This window comes from Panthera uncia, chromosome D2, assembly GCF_023721935.1.
Source record: "Panthera uncia isolate 11264 chromosome D2, Puncia_PCG_1.0, whole genome shotgun sequence".
NCBI classification, from domain to species: Eukaryota; Metazoa; Chordata; class Mammalia; order Carnivora; family Felidae; genus Panthera; species Panthera uncia.
The window spans coordinates 12,667,838-12,694,584 of NC_064818.1; the positions used below are offsets into that span (position 1 = coordinate 12,667,838).

At 43.3% G+C, this 26,747-nt stretch overlaps 1 protein-coding gene across 3 annotated transcripts in view; it reads left to right on the forward strand.

Annotated features, from left to right (window-relative positions):
• Nucleotides 1-26,747, forward strand: part of B3GALNT2 (beta-1,3-N-acetylgalactosaminyltransferase 2) — a 75,226-nt gene that overhangs the window by 914 nt on the left and 47,565 nt on the right. Inside the window, exon 1 of one of the 3 annotated variants that reach the window (XM_049644973.1) lies at nucleotides 16,486-16,754. The exons of 1 other annotated variant lie outside the window; for it this stretch is intronic. In XM_049644973.1, coding sequence (XP_049500930.1) covers nucleotides 16,661-16,754 — 94 coding nt within the window. In that variant the 5' untranslated portion in view covers nucleotides 16,486-16,660. Of the gene's footprint in view, nucleotides 1-16,485; nucleotides 16,755-17,237; nucleotides 17,552-26,747 lie in introns of those variants that run through there. One more of the 3 variants, XM_049644972.1, reaches the window with a different exon arrangement.

Sequence of the window (26,747 nt, forward strand, 5' to 3'; positions counted from 1 at the left end):
TTTCTTTGCTGAAGGTCATATAGCTAATCATATAGCAGATCTGGGTTTTGAATTCAGATTTATCTGATGGACCTGTGGAGAATATTCTCCTTTTTTCTCTTACAGAGTTTTCTGACTTTTAAATTTTATGACATTAGATTCTGCCAAGATTGCCTGAATAATGTGTGCTCTTTCACTGTGCCATTCTGAACTTACAAAATTTTTTATCTTTGGACATCTCTGGTCTTATCTTTGATAAGAAGAAATCTGGCACCAGTTGTAATAGTTTTTAAATATTTACAGTGTTCAATAGCAAGGTTCCCCAAGATGTATCGAAATTGGACTTGACTAAAAGTTTATATATACAAATAAGGAATGTGTGTGTGTGGCAATGCATGGGCTGATCCTGAAGTGGTAAAATTAATAGAAATTATTCTGTATTAGGAGAAAGACAGAATTTCATCTTTTTTTAAAGTTTATTTTGAGAAAGAGAGAGAGAGTGCATGTGAGCAGGGGAGGGGCAGAAAGAGAGGGAAAGAGAGAATCCTAAGCACAGGGCTGGAATTCACCAACTGTGAGATCATGACCTGAGCCGAAAACAGGAGTTGAACACTTAACCAACTGAGCCACCCAGGCAACCCAAGAATTTCATCCTTTTTTTTTTTTTAATTTTTTAATGTTTATTTATTTTTGAGAGACAGAGAGAGCGTGAGCATTGGAGGGGCAGAGAGAGAAGGAGACACAGAATCTGAAGCAGAATCTGCTGACAGCTCAGAGCCCGATGGGGGCTCGAACTCACAAACCACGAGATCATGACCTGAGCTGAAGTCAGATGCTTAATGACTGAGCCACCCAGGCACTGGGGAATTTTATCTTTTAATGGTAAAAGGAAAGGTGCCGTCACCAAGGTGGTGGCATAGGTTGTTCTTGACTTTGCTCCTCCTCATAAGAAGAACAACCAATAACTATTCAAGAAGACACCTCAGGGACTCCTAGAACCGGGAGGTGAGGCTAAAGCACCCCTGTGCTTCAGAGACCAAGATGCACTGTGTTATAAGGGTAAAGAAATGGCTACACGTTGACCACGTTGCTCCCCCCCAGGCCAGGGCCACACCACACAGAGAGGTGGTCTCTGAGCCCCCAGGTGTCTGGTAGGAAAAGAGAACCCAGGAGCCACAACCAGCCCCCACCAGCATTGTGAGTCCCTCTGAAGGAGCCCCGACTCTAACCTTGCACCACGGGGATTGCGGGGCAATCTGCTTAATCACTGGGAATCTGACTGTGATGGAGAAAGGGGGGCAGGACTCGCAACAACCAGCACACAGATCTTCGCAGACCAAGTGCACGCCTGCGGTGCCTCTGTAGTAATCCCCAATTGCGGCTTTGTTCATCTGCAAGTCCGGGGTGCACTCTGACCAGGGGGCTTGGCAGGGAGCCTAGCTGCCTGATCCTGATCCCCAGACGAGAAGTTGCGCCAGCCCTAGAGCCCAGTTGGCCCACGCCCAGGCAAAGTGCTGAGTCACAGCCCCCCTGCTGTGGAGAGGGTCTTGGGTTGGGGGGCCCATCCAAGCAGGCAGCAGACGACTCACGGAAGCTGTGCAGCCCAGCAGTGCTTGAGCCGAGAGAGGGGCAGGCAGAGGCAGTCATCCCAGAGCAAACCGGTGTCCCTCTTTAGCAGGGAACTTGGGATGCAGGGAGGCTTAAGTTAAGACAATCATCAAAGAGCTTTACCAGTTTTAGAGCTGCTTCTCCCATAGCCCCGCTCATTGCTGGATAAGGCCCTCAGCCGGCCCAGCCAGGGAACTTTACCAGAGCACACAGAGAGCTGTGAAGCCCGTTCAGCAGCCCTACGCGCAGTAGCCTTTGAACAGAGGGCACAGCCCATGGCTTCCCCCATCTGCGGAACAAAACTGGTAGTCTCACCTGACCCGGGAATTCATTGCCTGCTCTTGCCTGATTCACCAGTCAGTCATACAGGCCCTGGGGCTCATCCTGCTGCCCAGCCAGGGCAGGGAGGCTAATGCATAGTCCCATCCACCACTGAATATAGTACAGTTCCAACCATCTAGTAAGTCTGACCAGAGAGCCCAGGCGACTTACAGCCTCGCTTGGGAAGGGAACCAAGCCCACAGCCCTATCCACTGATTCTCAGCCACTGGCTCTCCCCACCCTCCCATCCCTAACCCCAGAGCTTGCTCTGTCCCAAAATAGACCATAATAGCAGGCCCCACTTGCACAAGGACATTACCAGCATACACACCCAGAAACCCAAACTGAGCTGACTGGTGAAGAGCTCTGTCTCTGCCAAAGTAAAACTATAAAGTCCGGAAGAGGAGCCTGATGACTCAACTGTGTAGGCAGCAATGTAAGGAATCAAGAATTGCAAAAAACCACTAAAGGAAACTAGTAAAACTCTAATAACTGGTCTTAAGGAAATGAAGATCTATGAACTGTCAGACAGAGAATTTCAGAATAATCCTCTTGAAAAATGATCCACAAGAACACACAGAGACAGAAAAGTCGGGGAAACTGTGTGAACAAAAGGAGAAGATCAAAAAAGCAGTAGACACCATAAAAAAAAATTCCTACAGCTGAAAAATACAGTAACTGAACTGGAAAATTCAGTAGAATTTCAAAATAAGAACCATGCAGAAGAAAGAATCAGCAGCCAGGAAGATAGGATATCAGAAATTATGCAGTCAGAGGAGCAAAAAACCAAACAAACAAACAAACAAACAAAACAAAACAAAAGGGAAAAGAATGAAAAAGAGAAAAGAAAACTGCAAGATATATGGGGCACAATGAACAGAAGCAGCATTCATATTATGGGAATTCCAAAAGGAGCAGAAAATCTATTTAAAGCAATAATGGCTGGGGCGCCTGGTGGCTTGATCAGTTAAGCGTCCGACTTCGGCTCAGGTCACAATCTCACGGTCTGTGAGTTCGAGCCCCGTGTTGGGCTCTGTGCTGACAGCTCAGAGCCTAGAGCCTGTTTCAGATTCTGTGTCTCCCTCTCTCTCTGCCCCTCCCCTGTTCATGCTCTGTCTCTCTCTGTCTCAAAAATAAATAAACGTTTAAAAAAAAATTAAAAAAAAAAATAAAGCAATAATGGCTAAAAATTTCCCACACCTGGAAAGAGAAATGGACATCCAGATCCATGAGGCCCAAAGAACTCCAGATAGGTTGGACCTAAATAGAGCTGCCCCAAGATACATTATAATTCAATTGTCAAAACTCCAAGACAAAGAAAGAAGTGGAAAAGCAAAAATAGAAAAGAGAGAAGTTACCAGGAAACCCTTGTCAGACTATGAGCAAGTTTCTCAACATTTTGGCCCAACAGAAAATAGGTTGGCCTAATCAAAATATTGGAGGAAAAAAACTAAACTGTCAGCCAAGAGGGGCACCTGGCTGGCTTAGTCAGTGGATTGTGTGACTCCTGATGTCAGGACTCTGACATCCTCTTCCGGACAATATGGGTTCAAGCCCCATATTGGGTGTAGAGAACACTCAAAAATAAAATCTTAAAAAAAAATGAATAAAATTGTCAACCAAGAATACTGTACTCAGCAAAGCTGTCCTTCAGAAATGAAAAAGGAATAAAGACTTTCCCAGGGATGCCTGGCTAGCTCATTCAGTAAAGTGTGCAACTCTTAATGTCAGGGTTGTGAGTTCAAGCCCCACACTGGGCATGGGGCCTTATTTAAAAAAATATAAAAAACAAAACAAAAAACAACCCCTTTCCCGAACAAACAAAACTGAGGGAGTTCATTACTACTAGATCTGCCTTACAAGAAATGCTAAAGGGAGTTCTTTAAGCAGAGATAAAAGGACACTGGGGCGCCTGGGTGGCTCAGTCGGTTAAGTGTCCGACTTCGGCTCAGGTCATGATCTCACAGTTTGTGAGTTCGAGCCCCACGTCGGGCTCTGTGCTGACAGCTCGGAGCCTGGAGCCTGCTTTGGATTCTGTGTCTCCCTCTCTCTCTGCCCCTCCCCTGCTTGTACTCTGTCTCTCTCTCCCTCAAAATAAATAAACATTAAAAAAAATTTTTTTTTTAAATAAAAGAATACCAATTAACATCATAAAAACAGAAAAGTAGTAAAACTCATTGTAATAGTAAATTTATGGTCAAAGTCAGATTCTGTAATTTGGTAATGGTGCATAATTCACTTATTCATTAACATAATTCTATGTTAAAAGCTAAAACACATGGGGGTGCCAAGGTGGCTCAGTCAGTCAAGCATCCTACTCTTGATTTTGGCTCAGGTCATGAACTCATAGTTTGTGAGTTCAAGACCTGTGTTGGGTTCTGTGCTGATGGTGGAGAGCTTGCTTGGCATCCTCTCTCTCCCTCTCTCTCCAACCCCTCCCCTGTTCACTTGCACGCTCATTCTCTCTCTCAAAATAAATAAACATTAAAAAAATTTTTTAAGTTAAAAAACATGAGCATAGTAAAAGCAACCATAACTACAATACTCTGTCGTTAGTTACACAATATAAAAAAATGTGTAAATTGTAACAGCAGTAACCTAAAATGTGAGGGGGAGGAGAAGTATAAGTATAAAGTTTAGGAATTCTACTGAACTTAATGTTTATCAGCTTCAAATATGGGGTTGTGGGGCGCCTGGGTGGCGCAGTCGGTTGGACGTCCGACTTCAGCCAGGTCACGCTCTCGCGGTCCGTGAGTTCGAGCCCCGCGTCAGGCTCTGGGCTGATGGCTCAGAGCCTGGAGCCTGCTTCGGATTCTGTGTCTCCCTCTCTCTCTGCCCCTCCCCCGTTCACGCTCTGTCTCTCTCTGTCCCAAAAATAAATAAACGTTGAAAAAAAAAATTTACAAAAAAAATATGGGGTTGTAAGCCTTATGGTAACCACAAGGGGAAAACCTATAGCAATTATACAAAAAAAAAAAAAAAAAAAAGATAAAGAAATCAAAGCATACTGACACCAAAAGACATCAACACACACACAAAAAGATAGCAGGATAAGAAACAAGGAACAGTGGATCTATAAAACAACCAGAAAATAATTAATAAAATGGAAAAGGTAAGTCCTTACCTATTGGTAATTACTTTAAACGTAAAATGATGAAGTTCTCTAATCAAAAGACATAGAAAAGGGGTGTCTGGGTGGCTCAGTCAGTTGAACGTCTGACTCTAGATTTCAGCTTAGATCATGATCCCAAGATCATGGGATTGAATCCCACATCAGGCTCTGTGCTGAGCAGAGCCTGCTTGGAATTCTCTCTCTCCCCCTCTCTCCCTCTACCCCACTCCCCTGCTCATGCGCTCTCTCTCTCTCTCTCTTAAAGAAAAAAAGGCATAGAATGTCTGAATGGATTAAAAAAACAAGATCCAGTGCCGTGCTGCCTATGAGCAACTCACTTTAGCCTTAAAGACACACACAGATTGAGAGTGAAGGGATATAAGAAGTCATTTCAAGGAACTGTAACAACAAACAACAAAAAAGCAGGGGTGGCTATACTTATATCAGACAAAATCAACTTTAAACTCAAAATGGTAAAAAGAAGCTCGTTACATAATGATAAAGCTCTCAATCCATTAAGAAGACAGAACAGTTGTAAATATTTGTTCACCCAATGTCAGAGTACCTAAATATATAAAGCAAAAACTAACAGCTAGGAGGAGAAATAAACAGTAATACAATAATAGTTGGGGACTTTAATACCCCACTGTCAACAATCGATAGGTCATCCAGAGATTCAGTAGGGAAACAGCAGGTTTGAACATCACTGTAGACCAAATGGACCTAACAGACATATCCAAAACATTCCATCCAACAATAGCAAAATACATGCTCACGTAGAATATTTGCTAGGCTAGACCGTATGTTAGCCACAAAAAAAGCAAACTCAAGACAACTGAAATCATACCAAATATCTTCTCTAACTACGACGGCAACAAACTAGAAATCAATAACAAGGGGAAAACTGGAAAAACTACAAACACATGGAAATGAAGCAGTATTCTTCTGAACAACAGTGGGTCAAAGGAGAAATTAAAGGGGAAATTTAAAAGTTTCTTGAGACAAATAAAAAAAAAAACACATATGCCAGAACTCGTGGGATGCAGCAAAGGCAATTCTAAGGGAAGTTGATAGGAATAAACACCTACATTAAGAAGCAAGAAAGAGTCCCAATAAAAAACCTAACTCTACACCTCAGGGAACAAGAAAAAGAAATTCCTTTTAAGACAAAGTTAGCAGAAGACAGGAAATAATAAATATTAGAGCGGAAATAAATAGAGCACAGAAATGCAATAGAAAAGATTAACCAAACTAAGGGTTGGTTCTCTGGAAAGATAAACAGACTCGACAGACTAATCAATTAGCTAGACTAACTAAGGAAAAAAGGGAGAAGACCCAAAACAAAATTGTAAGTGGAGAAGGAGACATTACACCTGTTACCACAGAAATACAAAGGATCATAGAGGCTACTGTGAACAATTGTACACCAACAACCTAAACGACCCAGAAGAAATGGAAAAATTCTTAGAAGCATATGAATAACCAAGACTGAATCAGAAAGAAATAGAAAGTCTGAATAGACCAGTTATTAATAAGTAGATCAGGGGCGCCTGGGTGGCTCAGTCGGTTAAGCGTCCGACTTCAACTCAGGTCACGATCTCGCGGTCCGTGAGTTCGAGCCCTGCGTCGGGCTCTGGGCTGATGGCTCAGAGCCTGGAGCCTGCTTTGGATTCTGTGTCTCCCTCTCTCTCTCTCTGCCCCTCCCCCGTTCATGCTCTGTCTCTCTCTGTCTCAAAAATAAATAAACGTTAAAAATTTTTTTTAAAAAATAAGTAGATCAAATCAGTAATCAAAAATCTCCCAACAAAGAAAAGCCCAGATGGCTTCACTGGTGAGTTTTACCAAACATTAAAAAAATTGATACCAATCCTTCTCAAACTCTTCCAAAAAAAAATTGAAGAGGAGAGAACATTCCCAAGCTCATTCTATGAGGCCAGCATCATCCTGAAACTAAAACCAGACAATGACATTATTAAAAAAGAAAACTACAGCCAATTCCTTTCATGAATATAGATGCAAAAATTCTCAATAAGATAGTAGCAAATTGAATTCAGCAGCACATTAAAAGGATTATTCATCATGATCAAGTGGGGTTTATCCCTGGGATGCAAGGATAGTTGAACATACCCAGATCAATCAATGTGATACATCACATTAATGGAATGAAAAAGATCACAGGATCATCTCAATAGAGTAGAAAAAGCATTTGACAAAATCCAACATCCGTTCATGATAAAACCTCTTAAAAATCAGGCATAAAAGGAACATATCTCAACAAAATAATGGCCATATATGACAAGTCCACAGCTAACATCATACTCAATGGTGAAAGGTTGAAAGCTTTTCCTCTAAGATCAGGAACAAGATAAGGGTGCCCACTCTCACCACTCCTATTCAATCTAGTACTGAAGTCCTAGCTAGATCAGGCAATAAAAAGAAATAAAAGGTATCAGAGCTGGAAGGGAAGAAGTAAAATGGTCTCTATTTGCAGATGATATGATTTAATATACAGGAAATCCTGAAGACTCAACCAAAAAGCTCTTAGATCTCATCAATAAATTCAGCAAAGTTGCAGGATACAGAATTTACATATAAAAGTAGTGTTTCTGTACACTGACAATGAATTTGCTGAAAAAGAAATAAATTGATCCCTTTTACAGTAGCATCGAAAACAATGAAAGATTAAGGAAGTGAAAGATCTCTGCTCTAAAAACTGTAAGACATTACCAAAAGAAATCAAAGAAGACCCAAATAAATGGGAAGGTATCCTGTGTTCATGAATTAGAAGAATTAATATTGTTAAAATATCAATACCACCAAAAGTCATCCATAGATTCAGTGCAATCCTATCAAGATCCCAGTGGCATTTTTGCAGAAGCACAAAATAACACTCCTAAAATTTATGTGAAAACTGCACAAGACCCTGAATAGCCAGAGAAATCCTGAGAAAGAAGAACAAAGTAGGAGTTATCCCACTCCCTGATTTCAAGCTGTAGTATAAAGCTTTAGTAATCAAAACAGTATAATGCTAGCATAAAAAGTCAAATAGATCAGTGGAATAGAATCAAAAGGCCAGGAAAAAAACACCCAAGCATATATGGTCAACTAATTTTTGACAAGAGAGCCACCAAGACTATTCAGTGGAGAAAAGAGTCTTCAATAAATAGTGCTGGGGTAATTGGATCTTCACATGGGAAGAAATGAAACTGGACCCCTATCTTATACCACTGACAAAATTTGCCTCAAGATGGATTAAAGGCTTAAATGTAAGATCCAAAACCATGAATAAAGGAATAAAGCTCCTTCACATGGGCCTTGGTAATGATGTTTTGGTTATGACACCTAAAGCACAAGCAACAAAATAAAAAATAAATGGACAAAATCAGAGCTTCTATACAATAAAAGAAGCCATATATCTGATAAGGGGTGATATACAAAATATATAAAGAGCTCATACAACTAGATAACAATAATATAATTATAATAACCCAATCAAAAGAATAGGCAAAGGACCTGAATAGACATCTTTCCAGGAAGATCTAGGAAAGGGCAACAGGCACATGAAAAGATGCTCAACATCACTCTTCATCAGGGAAATGCAAATCAAAACCACAATGAAGTATCCCCTCACTTCAGTTAGAATGACCATCATCAAAAAGACAAGAGGTGGGGCGCCTGGGTGGCTGAGTCGGTTGAGTTTCCGACTTCGACTCAGGTCACGATCTTGCAGTTGGTGAGTTCAAGCCCCACGTCGGGCTCGCTACTGTCAGCCTGTCTGTGCAGAGCCTGCTTTGGATCCTCTGTTCCCCTCTCTCTCATCCCCATGAGGATGTAGCGAAAAGGGAACCTTTGTACACTGTAGGTGGGAATATGGATTGGTGCAGCCACTATGGAAAACAGTATGATGGATCCTCAAAAAAAAAAAAAAAGAACTACTAGGAACTACTACGATCCAGCAATTCCACTTCTGGAACCATATCCAAAGGAACAAAAACACTAAGTCAAAAACATATGGACCCTCCATATTCACAACAGCATTATTTATAACAGCCAAGACATGGAAACAACCCAAGCATCCATCAATGGGTGAATGGATAAAGAAGTTGTGGTATGTGTATATATATATATATATGTGTGTATATATATACACACATATATATATATATACACATATATATACAGAATATGCAATGTATTGTATATTTATATGGCATAACATATACACAATATATAAATATACACCCAATAGAATATTATTCAGCCATAAAAAATGAGGAAATCTGTTTGCAACAACATGGCTGGACCTTGAAGGCATTGTGCTAAGTGAAATAGGTAAGACAGAGAAAGACAAATTATCTCATTTATGTGTGGGATCTAAAAAAACAAACTCATAGAAAAAGAGATCAGACATGTGGTTACCAGGGGCAAAAGGTGGTGCCCTGGGGGGGAATTGGACATAGGGGGTCAAAGGTACAAACTTCTAGTTATAAGAAAAATAAATACTAGGCATGTAATGTACGGTGTGGTGACTATTGCTAACACTGCTGTGTGCTGTATAGGAAGGTTATTAAGAGAGTAAATCCTAAGAGTTCTCATCACAAGAAGAAAAACATTTTTTTTCTTTTTATTGTATCTATATAAGATGATGGATGTTAACTGAACTTATTGCAATAATCACTTCACAGTGTATGTAAACGAGCCATCATGCTGTGTGCCTTAAACTTGTGCAGTGAAGTATATCAGTTATTTCCCAATAAAATGGGAAAAATGGATAAAATGATTAAAAAGAAGAATAGAAAAAGTGACTCCACGACACAACTAATGTTATTTTATAATTGCTCACGTATTGTTTCCTCTTTGAGAGCCAAGAGAGATGCTTCTTTTCGAAAAAGGTACAAAATGAATTTTCCCAAGTAAAATCTAAATTGAAGGCTCCTATTTTGAACGTACAACCTGTGGCTAAACTAACTTTTATCCATATTTAGTTGCCATCCACCCCTTACCCCTCCCCAGAAAACCCCCAAGAGGCAAGCTTTTTGCTGCCACCTACAGTTAGAAAATGTAATCGCCTGCTGAGTGCACAAAGGAATGACGATGGGCAGAGAACCTGAGCTTTGGAAAGGGGGACCATGTGCCCTGGTTTACTGGTTTACTGTAACGTTTCCTGAAAGTCCCTGTTGTCTTGGGATGATCCAGCCAATGTAGCATTTGTCCTGTCCCCTTTTTCTCTCAAAACTCTGATTTGGATGATTAATTATACAGTTCTACTGGTTCTTTCCTTGCATCATTTAAAATACTCAAGTTTGGGGCTCCCGGGTGGTCAGTCAGGTAAGCATCTGACTTTGGCTCAGGTCTCAATCTCAGGGTTTGTGATTTTGAGCCCCAGGCTCTGTGCTGACAGTGTGGGCAGCCTGCTTCGGATTCTGTTTGTCTCTTTCTCTCTCTGCCCCTCCCCTGCTTATGCATGCGCTCGCTCTCTCTCTCTCTCTGTCTCTCTCTCTCAAAAATAAACATTAAAATAAGTAAAATATTCAAGTTAGTCTCATCTCTCCCACCTAAAAGCACACACACACTTCTCCAGTCTGAACCTCCTTCCAGCTCCAATCTTTCTCCTTCCTATCTTTACATCTAAGCTTCTTGAAAAAGGGATCTGTACACTATTTCTACATCACTGTGCCGTAACCTTCCTCTCCTCACCTCACAGTACCACAGGCCCCTCGCTTCTGCTCTGACTACTCCTTGAAACTACCCGTGACCTGCGAACCACCCAATCCCTGGACACTTCTCTGTCTTTGTCTTAGCCAGTGGGCACCGCTGTAAGAGTACCACAGACTGGGTGGCTGATGAACAACAGAAATGTACTTCTCTCAGTTCTGGAGCCTGGGAGTCTGAGGTCAGGATGCCAGCTCGGTTGGGTTCCAGTGAGAGCCTTCTCCTGGGTTGTAGACGAGCCAACTTGTCGTATCAATCATTGAAAGGGACTGACCCAGTTCTGTGGCCTCCTGTTGTGAGGACACTAATCCTACCATGAGGGCTCCACTCTCAGGACCTAATGACCTCCCAGAGGTCCCACCCGAAAGTCCATCACGTGTGGGATTAGATGAATTTGGGGGGAGGACATTCATTCCGTAAGCCTTTCCCTTGCTTCGTATATTGACAACACTGTACCCGGTTGCGTGTTCCTCCCTCCCAGCTCACCTCTTGTCTTCTGTGACACCATCTCCTGTTTTTCTCCTGCATTCTGGCTTTTTCTCAGTGGGCTTTGTAACCTCTTCGTCTGCTTGCACCTAAATGCTCACGTCTCTGTCCTTGTACACTCTCCCTGAGTAACCACACCCCATGAATTCTACTACAATCAACTTGATAAGGGCTCCCAAACTCATTCATTCATTCAAAAAAAAAATGTATGGATCACCCACAAAGTGCCAGTCACTGCTTCAGATTCTGGGATATATCCGTGAACAAAATGGAGGGGAGAATCATAGATGGGTAAACCATAGACGAAATAAGTAAACTGGACAGTATGTTAGAGGGTGAGAAGTGATAAAGAAGAGAGTAATGGGGGGGGGCACCTGGGTGGCTCAGTCGGTTGAACGTCCGACTTCGGCTGAGGTCGTGAACTTGCAGTTTGTGAGTTCAAGCCCAATGTCGGGCTCTGTGCTGACAGCTCAGAGCCTGGAGCCTGCTTCAGATTCTGTGTCTCCCTCTCCCTCTGTTCCTTCCCTGCTCGCAGTCTGTCTCTCAAAAAGAGCTCATTCAAAATGGGTAAAAGCAAAATGCATAGATAATTTACAGAAGAAGAAATAGAAGCAGGTAATAAATATAAAATACTCAATTTCATTAATGAAAAAATGCTTTGTCCTTAAATTAGGAAAGACTTTTAAAAAAATTTTTAATGTTTATTTATTTTTGAGAGAGAGAGAGAGAGAGAGAGCGCAGGGGAGTGGCAGAGAGAGAGGGAGACACAGAATCCGAAGCAGGCTCTAGGCTCTGAGCTGTCAGCACAGAGTCCGATGTGGGGATCGAACCCATGATCTGCGAGATCATGACCTGAGCTGAAGTCAGACACGGAACTGACTGAGCCACCCAGGAGTCCCAGGAAAGACTTTTTTTTAAATGCTAGGTTATGTGGGATGGGACAGAAACCTACTTGTTAGAGGCAAACGTACACATTGACACAATGCCAGGAGGAACAAGGAGCCTTAAAATAATATCTTAAAAAGATGTCATCTGAAATGTGGGTGAAGTTTTAGGCGTAGAAGTGCTAATAATATTTGTTATACTGGAAAAATGGAAGCAACCCACATGTCCAATAATAGGGGACCAGGTTAGAAATTATAATATGAACAAATGATTAAATGATTAAAAGACATTTTCTAAGACTGCTAAGTAAATGTGAAATGCTTATATGTTAGGTGAAATAAATGGATGTAAACTCCTATTTGTAGTATGTTTGCAAAATTTTTTAATGAAAATGCCAAAAAGAAAGTATATAGTTTTTATGTGGTATGATTTCGTTTCTTCTTTATATTTTTCTATACTTTCCAAATTCCTTTTTATCATCATGTATTACTTTTGTAGTCAGAAAAAAAAAATTCATCCCTAGAGTTTTCCAGATAAAATCCAAATTCCTTAGCATAGCACATGATGATCTGGCCTGTTTTCTGATCGCCTTCTCCCCATTTCCCAGTCCTAACTCTCTTAGGGTCATGCCACATTGCTTGCATTTTCCTAATCATGATGTCATCACTATCTGGGGAGTGTTTGTTTTAATTACTTACTTATTTTTGCCTAGGTGTTCTCAAATACCATTCTTGCCCTCTGGCCTTCCTAACAGGCCTGTTTGATTTCAAGTTCCAGCCCTGTGTTTTCAAAGGATGACCTTCCCTGGGATGCCTTGGGCTTGGTCAGATACCTCCTGCTTTGTGCGGCCACGACTCTGTGATTCCTTTCTCTGGTTACACGGAAATGCAAGCTGGGTGACCAACCATCCCGGTCTGCCCTACCCTGATCCTAATTCTCTGCTTACCCCTTCACATCTTAAACTAGGAGGACCTTGACTTAACAGGCCCTTTACATCATCTTTTTTTTTTTTTTTAATTCTATTCTTTCCATTCTGCACATTGTCTCTCTTATGATTTTTACCCACCTTAGTCTTGAGTTTATTAGGGGATAGCAGACACCAAGCAAGTGGAAGGGTCACTGGACCTATGGAACAGGTGATAGAACAGCTCTCACTGTGGTGAGATGGGAAGGTGCTAAAAAGTTAACTCAAAACGCTGTTATAGGCTTGTCAGTGAGGTTCCCCCTGTAGGTCAAAGCATTTGGTAATTGAAGGAACAGCGCCTGACTTAGTCCCGTGTGTTAGGATGGTTTTATTTATCCCTCCCTTTAGCGCACATTGTAGCTTTGAACAGTTGTTTAAATACTGTTTAAGATTGCAATCGGCCCCATTTCAGTGCTTCATTCCCACCTTCCCTACCCTGCTCCACTTCTCCTATTTTCTGTTAACACTTATCATCATCTACATGCTGCTAAATGTATTCCTTTATTAGAGCTATAGTTTACATTTGGCTCCACGCCATCACCGGACAGGGATCTTTGTCTTGTTCATCGATTTAACAAAGTACCTACCAAAGTGCCTGGCACATAATAGATGCTCAGTTAAAGATTTGTTGAATAAATAGATCTGCTTAAATTAGGGGGTTAACTCATTATAATTCTCTAACCACAAAATGAAAATGTTAGGGTATCAGCAGAGGCCTTTTACTACCCTTCTTTTTTTCTTTCTTTCATTATTATTGTTTAATGTGTATTTATTTTTGAGAGAGAGAGAGAGTGTGTGTGTGAGCAGGGAAGGGGCAGAGAGAGAGGGAGACACAGAATCTGAACCAGGCTCCAGGCTCTGAACTGTCAGCACAAAGCCCAACATGGGGCTTGAACTCATGAGCTGTGAGATCATGACCTGAGCCAAAGTCGGATGCTTAACAGGCTGAGCCACCCAAGTGCCCCATCTGTCTTTCTTTTTAAAAATTTGCTGCCCTAGGGCCCCTCGCAGCTTTCCCGCAGGTACCCAGAGGCAGGGCACCTGCTGGCAGAGCACAAGAGGTCAATCCGTGGGGCTGCGGCTGGTACTGCAGCGACCCCACCCGTGTGCCCTGAACGCTGCCAGCCATTTACCACCCCAGAAGTTGGGGATTCTGCCTACAGGGTGGCATTTTATGTGAATCAGTGTGCCCCTTCTACTACCCTTCTTAAAGAGGAAAAGCTGGACACCCCTAGTAACAACCAATTATTACTTTAACAATTTCTTTCAGTAAAATGTAGAGAGCAGGGGCACCTGGCTGGTCTAGTCAGTGGAGCACGTGACTCTTGATCCTGGTGTTACAAATTCGAGCCCCACATTGGGTGTAGACATTACTTAAAAATAAAATCTTTAAAAAAATGTAGGGAGTAGGTAGGCATAGTTTCTAAAAGAATTTCTAACAAGAAATCTGTACGCATTACACACCCTCCTTCCTTATTGCTACATGTAAACATTCTGGGAAAGGGGCACACAGAATGTGGTGACATTTGCCCAAGAACCACCAAGATCACAGCCTGCTAATTCTGTTTTCCACAAGAAGAAAATATCGTTCTTTCTTGTCCTAGGAGTATTCAGGGGCCATGGCGAGTAGTAGGGACCCCTAAAGACTCCCCACACTGTTTAGAGACAGTAGTGTTTCTCTGATTTGCATAATACACTGTGGTAGCCAACCTCTAACATGACCCCACAATGATCCTTGCTTCCTGGTGCTCACATCTTTGTGTGGTCCCTCCCATAGTGAATCACAGTTATCTTTGTAACCAATAGAACACTGCAGAAGTGCCAGTGTGTGTCTTGCAGGGATCCTTCATAAAAGGCATCACCGCATCTGTGCTGGTCTCTTGGATCTCCAGCTCTTGGGGAAGCAAGCCACTATGGTGTGGGGACATTAAAGCGTCTTGTGGGAGAAACCCACTCAGAGAGGAGCTTAGGCCAAAAGGCAGAACCACTTTGCTAACCATGGAAGTGAACCACCTAGGAAGCCGATTCTCCAGCACCAGTCAAGCCTTCAGATGACCACAGCCCCAGCAGCTTTACAGGAGACCCTGAACCAGAACCTAGCCCCCAAGTTCCTGACTCACAGAAATTGTTAAGAGATAATAAATAATTATTGACGTTTTAAAGTGTTGGAGTGGGGTGCCTGGGTGACTCAGTTGGTTAAGTGTTCAACTCTTGGTTTCAGCTCAGGTCCTAATCTCACCCGTTGTGGGATCAAGCCCTGTCTGGTTCTGCGTGGAGCCTGCTTGGGATTCTCTCTCTCCCCCCCCCTCTCTCTCTGGCCCTCCCCTGCTTGCATGCACTCTCTCAAAATAAATAAACATTTTAAAACAAATAAAAGTTTTGGAATAATTTGTTAGGTAGCAATAGATTAGCTAAAAAATATACAAATCCCTTTAAAGGGAAAAAGATATTTCATACCCCACATTCATTACATTGTTTTTATTAAGTACAGACGTACAGATTTTATACAACTATTAAATCAAAAGAGATTTTAAAATTAAATACAAACATTACAAAACACTTGAATACAAAGTAATTTTAGGGGCGCCTGGCTGGCTCAGTTGGTAGAGCGTGTGACTCTTAATCTCAGGGTCTTGAGTTCAAGCCCCACTTTGGGTGTGGAGTGTACTTTTTAAAAAATGTGATTTTATTTTTTTTTTAATTTTTTTTTTTAACGTTTATTTATTTTTGAGACAGAGAGAGACAGAGCATGAACAGGGGAGGGGCAGAGAGAGAGAGAGACACAGAATCTGAAACAGGCTCCAGGCTCTGAGCTGTCAGCACAGAGCCCGAAGCGGGGCTCGAACTCACGGACCTCGAGATCGTGACCTGAGCTGAATCGGCCGCTTAACCGACTGAGCCACCCAGGCGCCCCTAAAAATGTGGTTTTAATAGAAGGTTGTTTTGCTGCGATTACATTGCCACTCAATAAGACTCCAGTACTGCCAGACTCCTCCTGAGTTACTTGAATAAATTAGCTTTTTTTCCCCCTTAAGCGTGTTTGAAATGGATTTTCTATCGCTTTCGACCAAGACTTTACTCGACAGCAGTTACCTTCTGGTGCCACAACTTGTGGGAATTGAAAAAAAAAAGAAAAAGAAAAAAAGGAAAAACCAAAAACGAAACGGAAAAAAAAAAAAAACCAACCCAACCCCAGGTGTTCCTTTTCATCCTTCCCTCCCCTTTGTAGCACGTGCGCCCCGACTGCCTCGCGCCTCAACCGGGGGCCCTCGCGTGTCTGGCCCTGCGCGGGCCCGGGGGTTCCTGCCCCCGGGGCCGCGCTGCACGACGCCGGGCAGGGCCCGGTCTCCGAGGAGGGCTGCTCGGATCCCTCCCACGGGACCCGCGCGGCCCGCGCCACGGCTCCGTCCTGGGGGAGGGGCCACCTTGCCCCCCTCCCCCGTCTGAATCGGGAGCACGTGGAATTTCACCTCCTACTGGACCGCAGCTGTCCTGCCCCACAGCTGGACCCCGGGGTGCGGCCCCAACCAGAGCTCCCGGAGGACAGGGCCGGGCAAGGAGCCGGGTACACAGCGCACTAGCACTAGCACTTGATGGATGATTCACCGCTGAAGACACACGCCTCGGACTGCCTCGGCCTGCTCTCGGGCCAAGGAAACGTCAGCAGGATCCCAACTCCCAGGGAAGGTCAGCATTCGCACAGTGGAGCTCTGCGTGATCGAAACCTAGCGTCACGCAGATCTTTAAATCCGAGGCAGCCGGGAGCCTTCGCCTCGGCAGCTGTTTCCTTCGGCCGGTCCCGTCCGTCAGCCTCTGAGCACAGGGGCTACCGGCACCGCCTCCCCTCGGCCGTCGGGGGGCAGTAGGCGTTGAGAAGGGATGCGCATGCTCCCTGTGGGGCTTTGCGCTTCGCCTCCGCGACCGCCGAGTGACGGAAGCAAGTGCACGCGGTTATGGGAAATGTGGTTTCCGAGCCTCTGGCTCACTGGGGTGCGCCCCCTGCCTGAGCCCAGAGCGGGACTTCAGCTCCCGACTGGCCTGTAGGCGCGGGAGGGGACGCGGGAAGGGGGCGGGGCGAGTGAGACGAAAGGTGGGCGGGCCCGGGGGGGGAGGGGGTAGGCCAAGCGGAGGGGGCGGGGCCTGGCCGGCTGAGCCGGCGCCGCCCGCGGTTGGAGGAACCTGAGGCGCGGGGCCGGAGCCGCCAGGAGTCCGGACGGCGGCGGGCCCGAGGACAGGCGTGCCCAGAGTGGTCGCGCGTGCGTCGGCCGCCGCCCCTCGGCCTTTCTCTTCGCCGGTCCCCTCCCTCTCCGCCGGGACGCGGGAGAGCCCGGCGCGCGGCGGGGGCGCGAGGTGGAGCCGGCGGGGGCGGCCAATGCGAAACTGGCTGGTGCTGCTGTGCCCGTGTGTGCTCGGGGCCGCGCTGCACCTCTGGCTGCGGCTGCGCTCCCCGCCGTCCGCCCGCGCCTCCGGGGCCGGCCCCGCAGGTGAGGTCCTGGGGCCCGGCGGGCCGAGAGGCCGCGAGGGGCGGGAGGCCGACTCCGAGCCCCCCCCCCCCCCGGGCGGCTTCCTCCGCGGAGCCCCGCCGGGAGTCCCGCAGGGGGGGGGACGGGCCGAACGCGACCGTCCCCACACGAGACAAATGGCTCTTTTCATCCCCGGGGCGTTGAATCGGGCAAACTTGAGGGCGCGTTTCTCGGTGCGTGTCCCCGCCGCTTCTCACCTCCCGCTTTCCTTTATGGGCACCGCCACCGCGAGTCCTTCGTCTGTCCCCCAGGCCTGGTCGGAGTTGTCCGCCTCCTGCCCGCTGGCCCTGGGAGCAAAACCTTGTGTCCTTCAGCCGCAGGCGGCGGCTGCGTGCGCCCGGGCTCGGGTGCCAGGCTGCCTGCTCCCTCCCCAAGCTGTTGGACTTAACTCGGTCTAGACTTGGAGGTCTTAGTGTCATGGGCGATGCCTGTGCGTGTCTGAAAAGGCTGGGTCTTGCTTTTCACGGGAACTTTGCCTTAAGAGTATACTCCTTTTTGTTTTCTTTGAAAACTATGATGCAAGTCGGTGAAACAAATCTGGACGTGAAATAGGGCATGGATACGAGAGGAATTGTTTCTGGGAGTTTGACTCGCAAAGCCTATTAATGAAGTATACGTGAAAATAGAAAATTCTCTAGCGATCGTATCCACTTGTTCTAAAGCTTACTCTCCCAGGGGAGTGAAATCTTGATCATTTCACAGCCCAGTCGAGTGCTTTGTCCATAGTTGGGAACCCAGTGGGCTTTTTTTGTTAATGGGTTTTACCACCCTTTTTTGTTAATGGGTTTCCTTTTTTTATCTTGTCTTCTTTTTTAAGGGCTTGCCTTAGGACATAGAAACCTAGAAGGCTGTTTTTAAACTGAGGTAATAGTTGTCTTGTGTTCTAACTACTTGGGGAGTTTTTTCCTTACCACTTCTCCCCAAAACAGCTGTTTTCTTATCCAAAAGTTTGAAGAATTAGAATTGAGTATTTGCAATTCTGAGACGGGTCCGTGCCTTAACTTTTTAGTAGAAAGCATAGAAACTAATTGGGCAATCCTCAAAGCAATCTCGTTGTTGGAATTGGGGTTCTTTATTCTGGTAACAGTCTCTTAGAATCTTTTCCTATTAGGCGAACCACAAGCTCTTTGAAAAAGCTGTTTGTGTGACCTGAATAGAATTAAAATACTGTTTAAATTATTTAAGGAAAATAAAGTTGTTATAGGGCATTTTACCTGTTAACAGGTTGGGGTTTGGGGTTTGTTGGTTGGTTGGTTGGTTGGTTTAGGGTTTTTAAAACTGATCTAAGGAAAGGGTGCAATAGATATAAAATACTTTGTAACGTCTGTTAGGTTTGTGTTATACAAGTTTCTTTCCTTTTTTGTATGATGAGGGAGCACTACTAGAATTTACTTGCAGAGCATTCTTAGGATATTTATGACCTTAGTAGTCTTTTGGGGTTCAAGAAACAAGCAAAAAGTCGGCTTTCAAGCCTTTTTTTTTTTTTTTAAGTTTATTTATGTATTTTGAGAGCGATAGAGCATGCGAGCAGGGGAGAGGCAGAGATCTAGAGAGAGAGAACGAATCTCCAGCAGACTCCATGCCATCATCACCCAGGACTCAAACCCACAAACTGTGAGATCATGACCTGAGCCGAAATCAAGAGTCCCACACTTAACTGACTGGGCCACCCAGGCACCCCGTCAAGCTTTAAACTTAGTAGGCCAGCCTGGCAATTTCTTAGTTTAGTGAAGTTTCTCCTATCCCCGTAGTGTTTGGATGATGCGCTTATCTGCTGTGAAGTTTGACTAAGCTAGATTAGGAAACTAGGATGTAGGCCATGAAAAGGAGCAGGCTGTAGGTGAAGAAATCAGTACTAGTTATATAAATTAACTTTGACTTTAGATGGATATTGTGCCTCTGGTTAGATGGTAAATTAGGCATTTTAATCTAAATGAAACCTGAAGGACTCCTAACTTACTTTTCAAAACTAAAGACCGTAGAAGCCTATCGATTGCTAAAATTTCCTGCGGCTCCCTTTCCCATTGTGTTACCACCATGCTCAAACTAAAACATTTGAACATTTTTACATTTCAGCTCTTATACTTAAGCCTAAAGTGAGAGAGAAAACCCAAGATTTTGTTTCTTCCAGCAAATTAATGTTTCAAGATTTGTTTTTGTTCTCTTTTCTGCCCCTTTGTCTTCAGTCTCATTAAGTTGTGACAGTATTTTTTTTATAAAGTATTTTTTTTTTTTTGATGTTTATTTATTTTTGAGAGAAAGTGAGCACAAGCAGGGGAGGGACAGAGACAGGGGGAGACAGAGGATCTGAAGCAGGCTCCGAGCCCAATGCGGGGCTGGAACTCATGAGCCGTGACATCATGACCTGAGCCTGTCGGCTGCTCAACCAATTCAACCGACTGAGCCACCCAGGCATCCTGTGGCAGTGTTTTTTTAAAGGGAGATTTACCTTCCCTGAATATTAAAAAAGAACCTCTGATCTGTAGTCGATCGAGCAAATATCTGAGAGCCTACTCTGTGCCCACCCCTGTTGTAGGTGTGGCATTAACAACAGTAATCCAGATCAAGTCCCTGCTGTCATGCGGTTTACAAATTAGAAGGGGAGATAGAACATAGAAAATAATTAGTAAATAACATAGGGGATACTGATAAGTGGGATGACAAAAATAAAGCAGTGTCAGAGGCTAGAGAATGGTATACTGCCATTTTAAATAGGTCAGGGGACACTTCTTAGTTGAGGCAGGGACCTGAATGCAGTGAGGGAGTCCTGTTAGTACCTGGTGCTTTTTTTAACATAGCGGCTCACGTTAGACACGTGAAATATGGTCACCAGCTATTGAAGAGGAAGCAGGTCTGTTGTGAAATGCAGCACGCCTAGGGGTGATGAGGAAACTGGAGACAGAGACTGGACTGGAGAATATAGATACAGGGTATATCTAATAAACATAATTCATTTGGGGTAATGCCTTAGCAGGAATTATTTAACAATAAATTTAGAAAAATGATGAGACAGAAGAAGCCTCCTCTTTCTGGGATGTTTGGAGAGAAAGAAAGCAAAGAGAAAGGAAAGAAGCATATCGCTTGGAGTGCTAGGTACGGTTCTAGACACACGGTCCCTGCTCTGAGGTCCTCACAGTCTGTCGAACTGAAACAGACATGGAGCCAGGAGAAGGCCAGAGACAAAGTGCGCCTGCTTTGCAAGCTTGCCTAGCGCTGGTTCATCCAAAATTATCCCTTTATGTTAATCTTGTCTCCGTGCTTTGGTGTCCTTATTTATAAAATGATGATCTCATAGGGTTATTGTGAAGACTCAATTAGTAAAACACCCAGAAAAGTGCCTGATTCATAGTAAACACTCCCATGAATTGTAAAGAGGAGGAGTAGGAGACTGGTGGCTGGTTCTTGTGCTAGTGAGGTGTTTGGGGAGGTTTCTGAATTGGCGAGAGCATGCTGATTGTCTTCATCAGTAGATCTGTGATGAATTTCCGTTTCCCTCATTTTCAGGATTTCTGCTTATTTGTGACCAATCTGTGATTGATTCGTCTGAGAGGGTACATGTGAGAACAGAAATTTTGGTTTGATTCTTAGGAATCCTTGGGGCTAGGGGCACCTGGGTGGCTCCCTGGGGTGAGCGTCAGACTTTGGTTCAGGTCATGATCTCATGGTTCAGTTCATGAGTTCAAGTCCGGTGTCAGGCTCTGTGCCGACGGGTCAGAGCCTGGAGCCTGCTTTTTTTGGATTCTGTGGCTCCCTCTCTTTTTGTCCCTCCCCTGCTCGTGCATGCTCTCTCTCCCTCTCTCTCTCAAAAAGAAATAAACATTAAAAAAAAAAAAAAAAGAATCCTTGGGCCTGTTTTAAACAGTTTTTTGAGGTCAACCTCCCTTGGTCTAATAAACTTTTGGATGTCCACTCCCAAGTGCAGAGCCTAGCAGATTGCCAGACCCTCAGGATATATTACATACTAGAGAAGAGAAATGTTGTTGTCCTCAGGGAGATTGTGTGGGGTTTGAATGATTCCTGACATGAAGATTTGTTTGTTGCTATATATCTACCATCTAGAAGAGTGAACGTAGGAGAAGTGCTTAGTAATTGGGAGGAATGAATCAAGAGAATAAAACTGGGAAGTATGCATGATTTTGTCACCTATAGATCATGTAATCACCTTCCGTGATGACCCTATGATTTAAAATTTTGTCTTATAGAAGCAAAACAAGTTCTTTGTAGAAAAGTTGAAATTATTTTTAAAAAACAGGAAAAATGATCCATATTACAGTTTTTGAATGCACATACTTACAGTGCATGTTTGAGGGAAATTAGTATTTTTAAAAAATCGTGTCGATGTATCATATACATTCAGAAAAGTGCATGTAAATGTGTAGCTTGATCTAGTTTCATAAGCTGAATACAGCCAGCTGAGACAGCACGCCGGAAGCTCCCTTCATGCTCTCTTCCATCACTACCAAGAGTGGTAACCACTCCCCTGATCTCAAGTGGCAGATATTTGCCTGTTTTGGGGCTTTATATAAATGGGACCACACGGTGTGTACATAGTTCTTACAATCTGCTTACCTTAATATGGTGAATAACCGTATAACGTAATTCTACGACATCGTTTTAGTGGCTGCATAATATTCTGGCATATAGATACACTGTAATTTAATCCCTTATTCCCGAATGTATGTATTTTGAACTTTTTCACTGTTGATAAATGATACTGTGATGGACAGAGATCTTTTAGTGCATTGCTGTTTTTTTTTTTTTTCATTTTTTTTCATGTTTATTTATTTCTGAGAGAGCACGAGCAGGGGAGGGGCAGAAAGAGAGGGAGACACAAAATCCGAAGCAGGCTCCAGTCTCCAGGTTGTCAGCACAGCGCCCGACACGGGGCTCGAACTCACGAGCAGTGAGATCATGACCTGAGCCAAAGTCATACTTAACCAACCGAGCCACCCAGGCGCCCCCCCATCGCTGATTATCTCTAAAAATAAGTTCTTAGACATGGAATTGCTGGGCAGAAGTTATACAGTTCTGAGGTATTTCCTGTGTATTGGCAAATTGTCCTGAAAAAGATGACCAAATTACATTCCAGCAGCGATGGAGGAGAGGAGCCATTTCCTTGAAATGACTCTCACCACTTCCTTGACATACCAATTGTTGAGGTATTATTTAAGAAGATGTTTGTCGGTCTGAATGTAGGCAAAAATTGGTATTTTATTGCTCTCATTCAAACTTGATTCCGAGTGAAATTGAACACTTTATCGTAGGTTTGTTGGCTACTTGCATTTTATCTCTGAATTATCTTTGTGTCTTGTTGTATCATGTTTACTTCTTAGTTTTTCATTTCTTCTTTTCCTGTCTTCAGACACCAGAATCAAACAGGGCGCTTGCAACATATAGCAGAGGGTGCTGAAAGTGTGGAGGCCAGCATTGCTCAAGGGCGTTAGGAACTTGGGCATTCTTTCACAGGTATTCATTGAGCATCCACTGTGGGTTTTCCGCCGGGGAAAGCAGTACTCACGAGTCTTTTGGACTGATTTACATTGCTGTTATGTGATAGAAGAAACCTGTTATTTTAATTGAGATATAATTGACCTACTACATGAGTTTCAGGTGTATGCCATTGATTCAGTATGTGTACATATTGCAGAAGGAACACAATACGTCCAGTATACGTCCATCACCACACAGTTACAATTTTTTTCTTGTGATGAGAACTTTAAGATGTACTCTCTTATCTTAGCAGCTTTTAAGTGTGCATTACAGCATTATCAAGTGTAGCAACAAGGTGTATATTACATCCCATGACTTCTTTATTTTCTTAACTAAAAGTTTGTACCTTTTGACCACCTTCACCCATTTTGGCCACTGCCCCCCCCCCCACCCATCTGTTCTCTCTCTATATATGAGTTCAGTGTTTTATTTTGTTAAGATTCTACATAAAAGTGAGCCCAGGGCCCCCAGGGTGGCTCAGTTGGTTAACACCCGATCTCAGCTCAGGTCATGATCTCACAGTTCGTGAGATGGAGCCCACCATTGGGCTCTGCACTGACACCGTGGAGCCTGCTTGGGACGCTCTCTCTCTGCCCCTCCCCCATGCTCTCTCTCTCAAAAATAAACTTTTTTTTTTTTTTTTTTTTAAAGTAAGACCATACTGGGGCACCTGGGTAGCTTAGTCAGTTAAGCGTCTGACTTCGGCTCAGGTCATGATCTTGCGATTTGTGAGTTTGAGCCCCGTGTCGGGCTCTGTGCTGACAGCTCAGAGCCTGGAGCCCGCTTCAGATTCTGTGTCTCTCCATCTCTTGGCCCCTCCCCTGCTCATGCTCTGTGTCTCTCTGTCTCTCGATAATAAATAAACATTAAAAAAAATTTTTTTAAGTGAGACCGTACTTTATTTGTCTTTCTTTGTCTTGGTTCACCTAGCGTAACACCCTCAAAGTCTGTCCACATGGTCAGAAATGGCAAGACTTCTTCTTTTTTATGGCAAGTAATATTCCACTGTATTTATATAGAACACGTTTTCTTTATCCATTCATATCTGTCAGCGAACACAGGTTATTTCCATGTCTTGGCCATCGTAAACAGTGCTGCAATGAACGTGGGGGTGCAGATACCTTCTCCAGTGACTGTTTTCGTTTCCTTCGGATAAATACCCAGAAGTGGAATTACTGGATCGTGTGGTAGTTCTATTTTTAATTTTTTGAGGAAGCTCCATGCTGCTTAATACAATGGTTACAACATCTTATAGTCCCACTGACGGTGCAGGAACCTTCCTTTTTCTACACTTTGTTACCAACACTTGTTGTTTCTTGTCTTTTTGATACTAGCCGTTCTGACAGGTGTGAGGTGGTATTTCATTTGGTTTTGATTTGCATTTCCCTGATGGTGAGTTATGTCGGCCATCTTTTCATGTACCTGTTGGCCATCTGTATGTTGTCTTTGGAGATATGTCTATTCAGATCTTCTGCCTATTTTTCAATTGGACCACTTGGGTTTTTTGTTATTGAGTTGTAAGAGTTTTGTTTTGTTTTGTTTTGTTTTTTTACATATTTTCAGTATTAACCCCTTATCAGACCCATGATTTGCAAATTATTTTCTCCCATTCATAGACTGCCTTTTCATTTTGTTGATGGTTTCCTTTGCTGTGCAGAAGCTTTTTAGTTTGATGTTTACTTTTGCTTTTGTTGCATTTAATTTTGGTGTCAAATCCAAAAAATCATCCACAAAACCAGTGTCAAGGAGCTTACCACCTATGTTTTATTCCAGGAGTTTTATGGTATCAGGTCTTATGTTCAAGTCTTTGATCCATTTTGAGTTGATATTGTGTATAGTATAAGGTAGTGGTCCAGTGTCATTCTTTTGCATGTGACTGTCCAATTTTCCCAACACCATCTATTAAAGAGACTCCTTTCTCTATTGTATAGTCTTGCCTCCTTTGTAGATTAATTGACCATATAATTGTGGGTTTATTTCTGGGCTCTCTATTCCATTGATCTGTGTGTCAGTTTTTATGCCAAAACCATACTGTTTTGGTTACTGTATCTTTGTAATACAGTTTGAAATCAGGGAGTGTAATGCCTCCAGTTTTTTGTTTTTCAGTTTTTTCACCTGTGACTCCGCCTCCCTTCTGGCAACCACCAGTTTGTTCGCCGTATTTAAGAGTCTGGTCTGGGGCACCTGGGTGGCTCAGTTGGTTGAGCGCCCAACTTCAGCTCAGGTCATGGTTCATGAATTCGAGCCCCACGTCAGGCTCTCTGCTGTCAGTGCAGAGCCTGCTTCTAATCCTCTGTCCCCTTCTCTCTCTACCCCTCCCCTACTGGCATTCTCTGTCTCTCATTCTCTCTCTCTCTCAAAAATAAACATTTTAAAAAAAAAGTCTACTTTTTCATTTGTCTCTTTTTTTCTTTGTTTCATCATTTGTTTCTTAAATTCCAAACATGAGTGAAAGCACGTGGTATTCATCTTTCTCTGACTTATTTCACTTAGCATTATACCCTCTTGGTCCATCCGTGTTGTCACACATGGCAAGATCTCATCCTTTATGGCTGAGTAACATTCCATTGTGTATATATAGCACATCTTCATTCATCTATGGATGGGCACTCGGACTGCTTCTGTATCCTGGCTGCTGTAAATATCATGCAGCAATAAACATAGGGGTGCATATATCTTTCAGTCGTGTTGATTTGATTTGCAAATACTGACCCACTCTTGCATCCCTGGAATAAATCCCACTTGGTCGTGGTGAAAGATTTTTTTAATGTATTGTATTGTCGGTTTGCTGATATTTTGTTGACATTTTTTGCATCTGTGTTCATCAGAGACCTTGGTCTGTAGCTTTCTTTTTTTGTAGTGTCTTTATCTGGTTTTGGTATCGAAGTAATGCTGGTCTTGTGGAATAATTTTGAAAGTTTTCTTTCCTCTCCAATTTTTTGAGTATTTGAGAGGAAGAGATATTAACTTGTCTTTAAATGTTTGTTTGAATTTACCTGTGAAGCCATCTGGTCCTGGACTTGGTTGGTTTTTGGGTTACTGATTCAATTTCATTGCTAGTAATCAGTCTGTTCAATTTTCTTTTTCTTACTGATTCAGTTTTGGAAGGTTGTATGTTTCTAGGAAATTACCCATTTCTTCTAGGTTGTCTGATTTGTTGGCAAGTAACCTTATATGTTCCTGTAATCCTTTGTATATCTGTGGTGTTGGTTGCTGTTTCTCCTCCTTCATTTCTGATAGTATTTCTTTTGAGTCTGTTCTCCCTTTTTTGATGAGTGTAGCTAAAGGTTTATCAATTTTGTTCATGTTTTCAAAGAACCAGCACCTGGTTTCATTGATCTGTTCCATTGTTTTCTTAGTCAGTATATCTTTTTTTTTTTTTTTTTTTTAAGTATGCTTCACACCCAGCACAGAGACCAAGGCAGGGCTTGAACTCACGACCCTGAGATCAAGACCTGAGCTGAGATCAGAAGTCGGATACTTAACCAACTGAGCCACCCAGGTGCCCCTAGTCTGTATATCATTTATTTCTGCTCTGATCTTTATTATTTCCTTCTTTTTATTGGCCTTGGATTTTGTTCTTCTAGCTTCTTTGGTGTAAGATTAGATTATTTATTTGAGATTTTTCTTGTTTGTTGAGGTAGGCTTGTATTGCTATAATCATCCC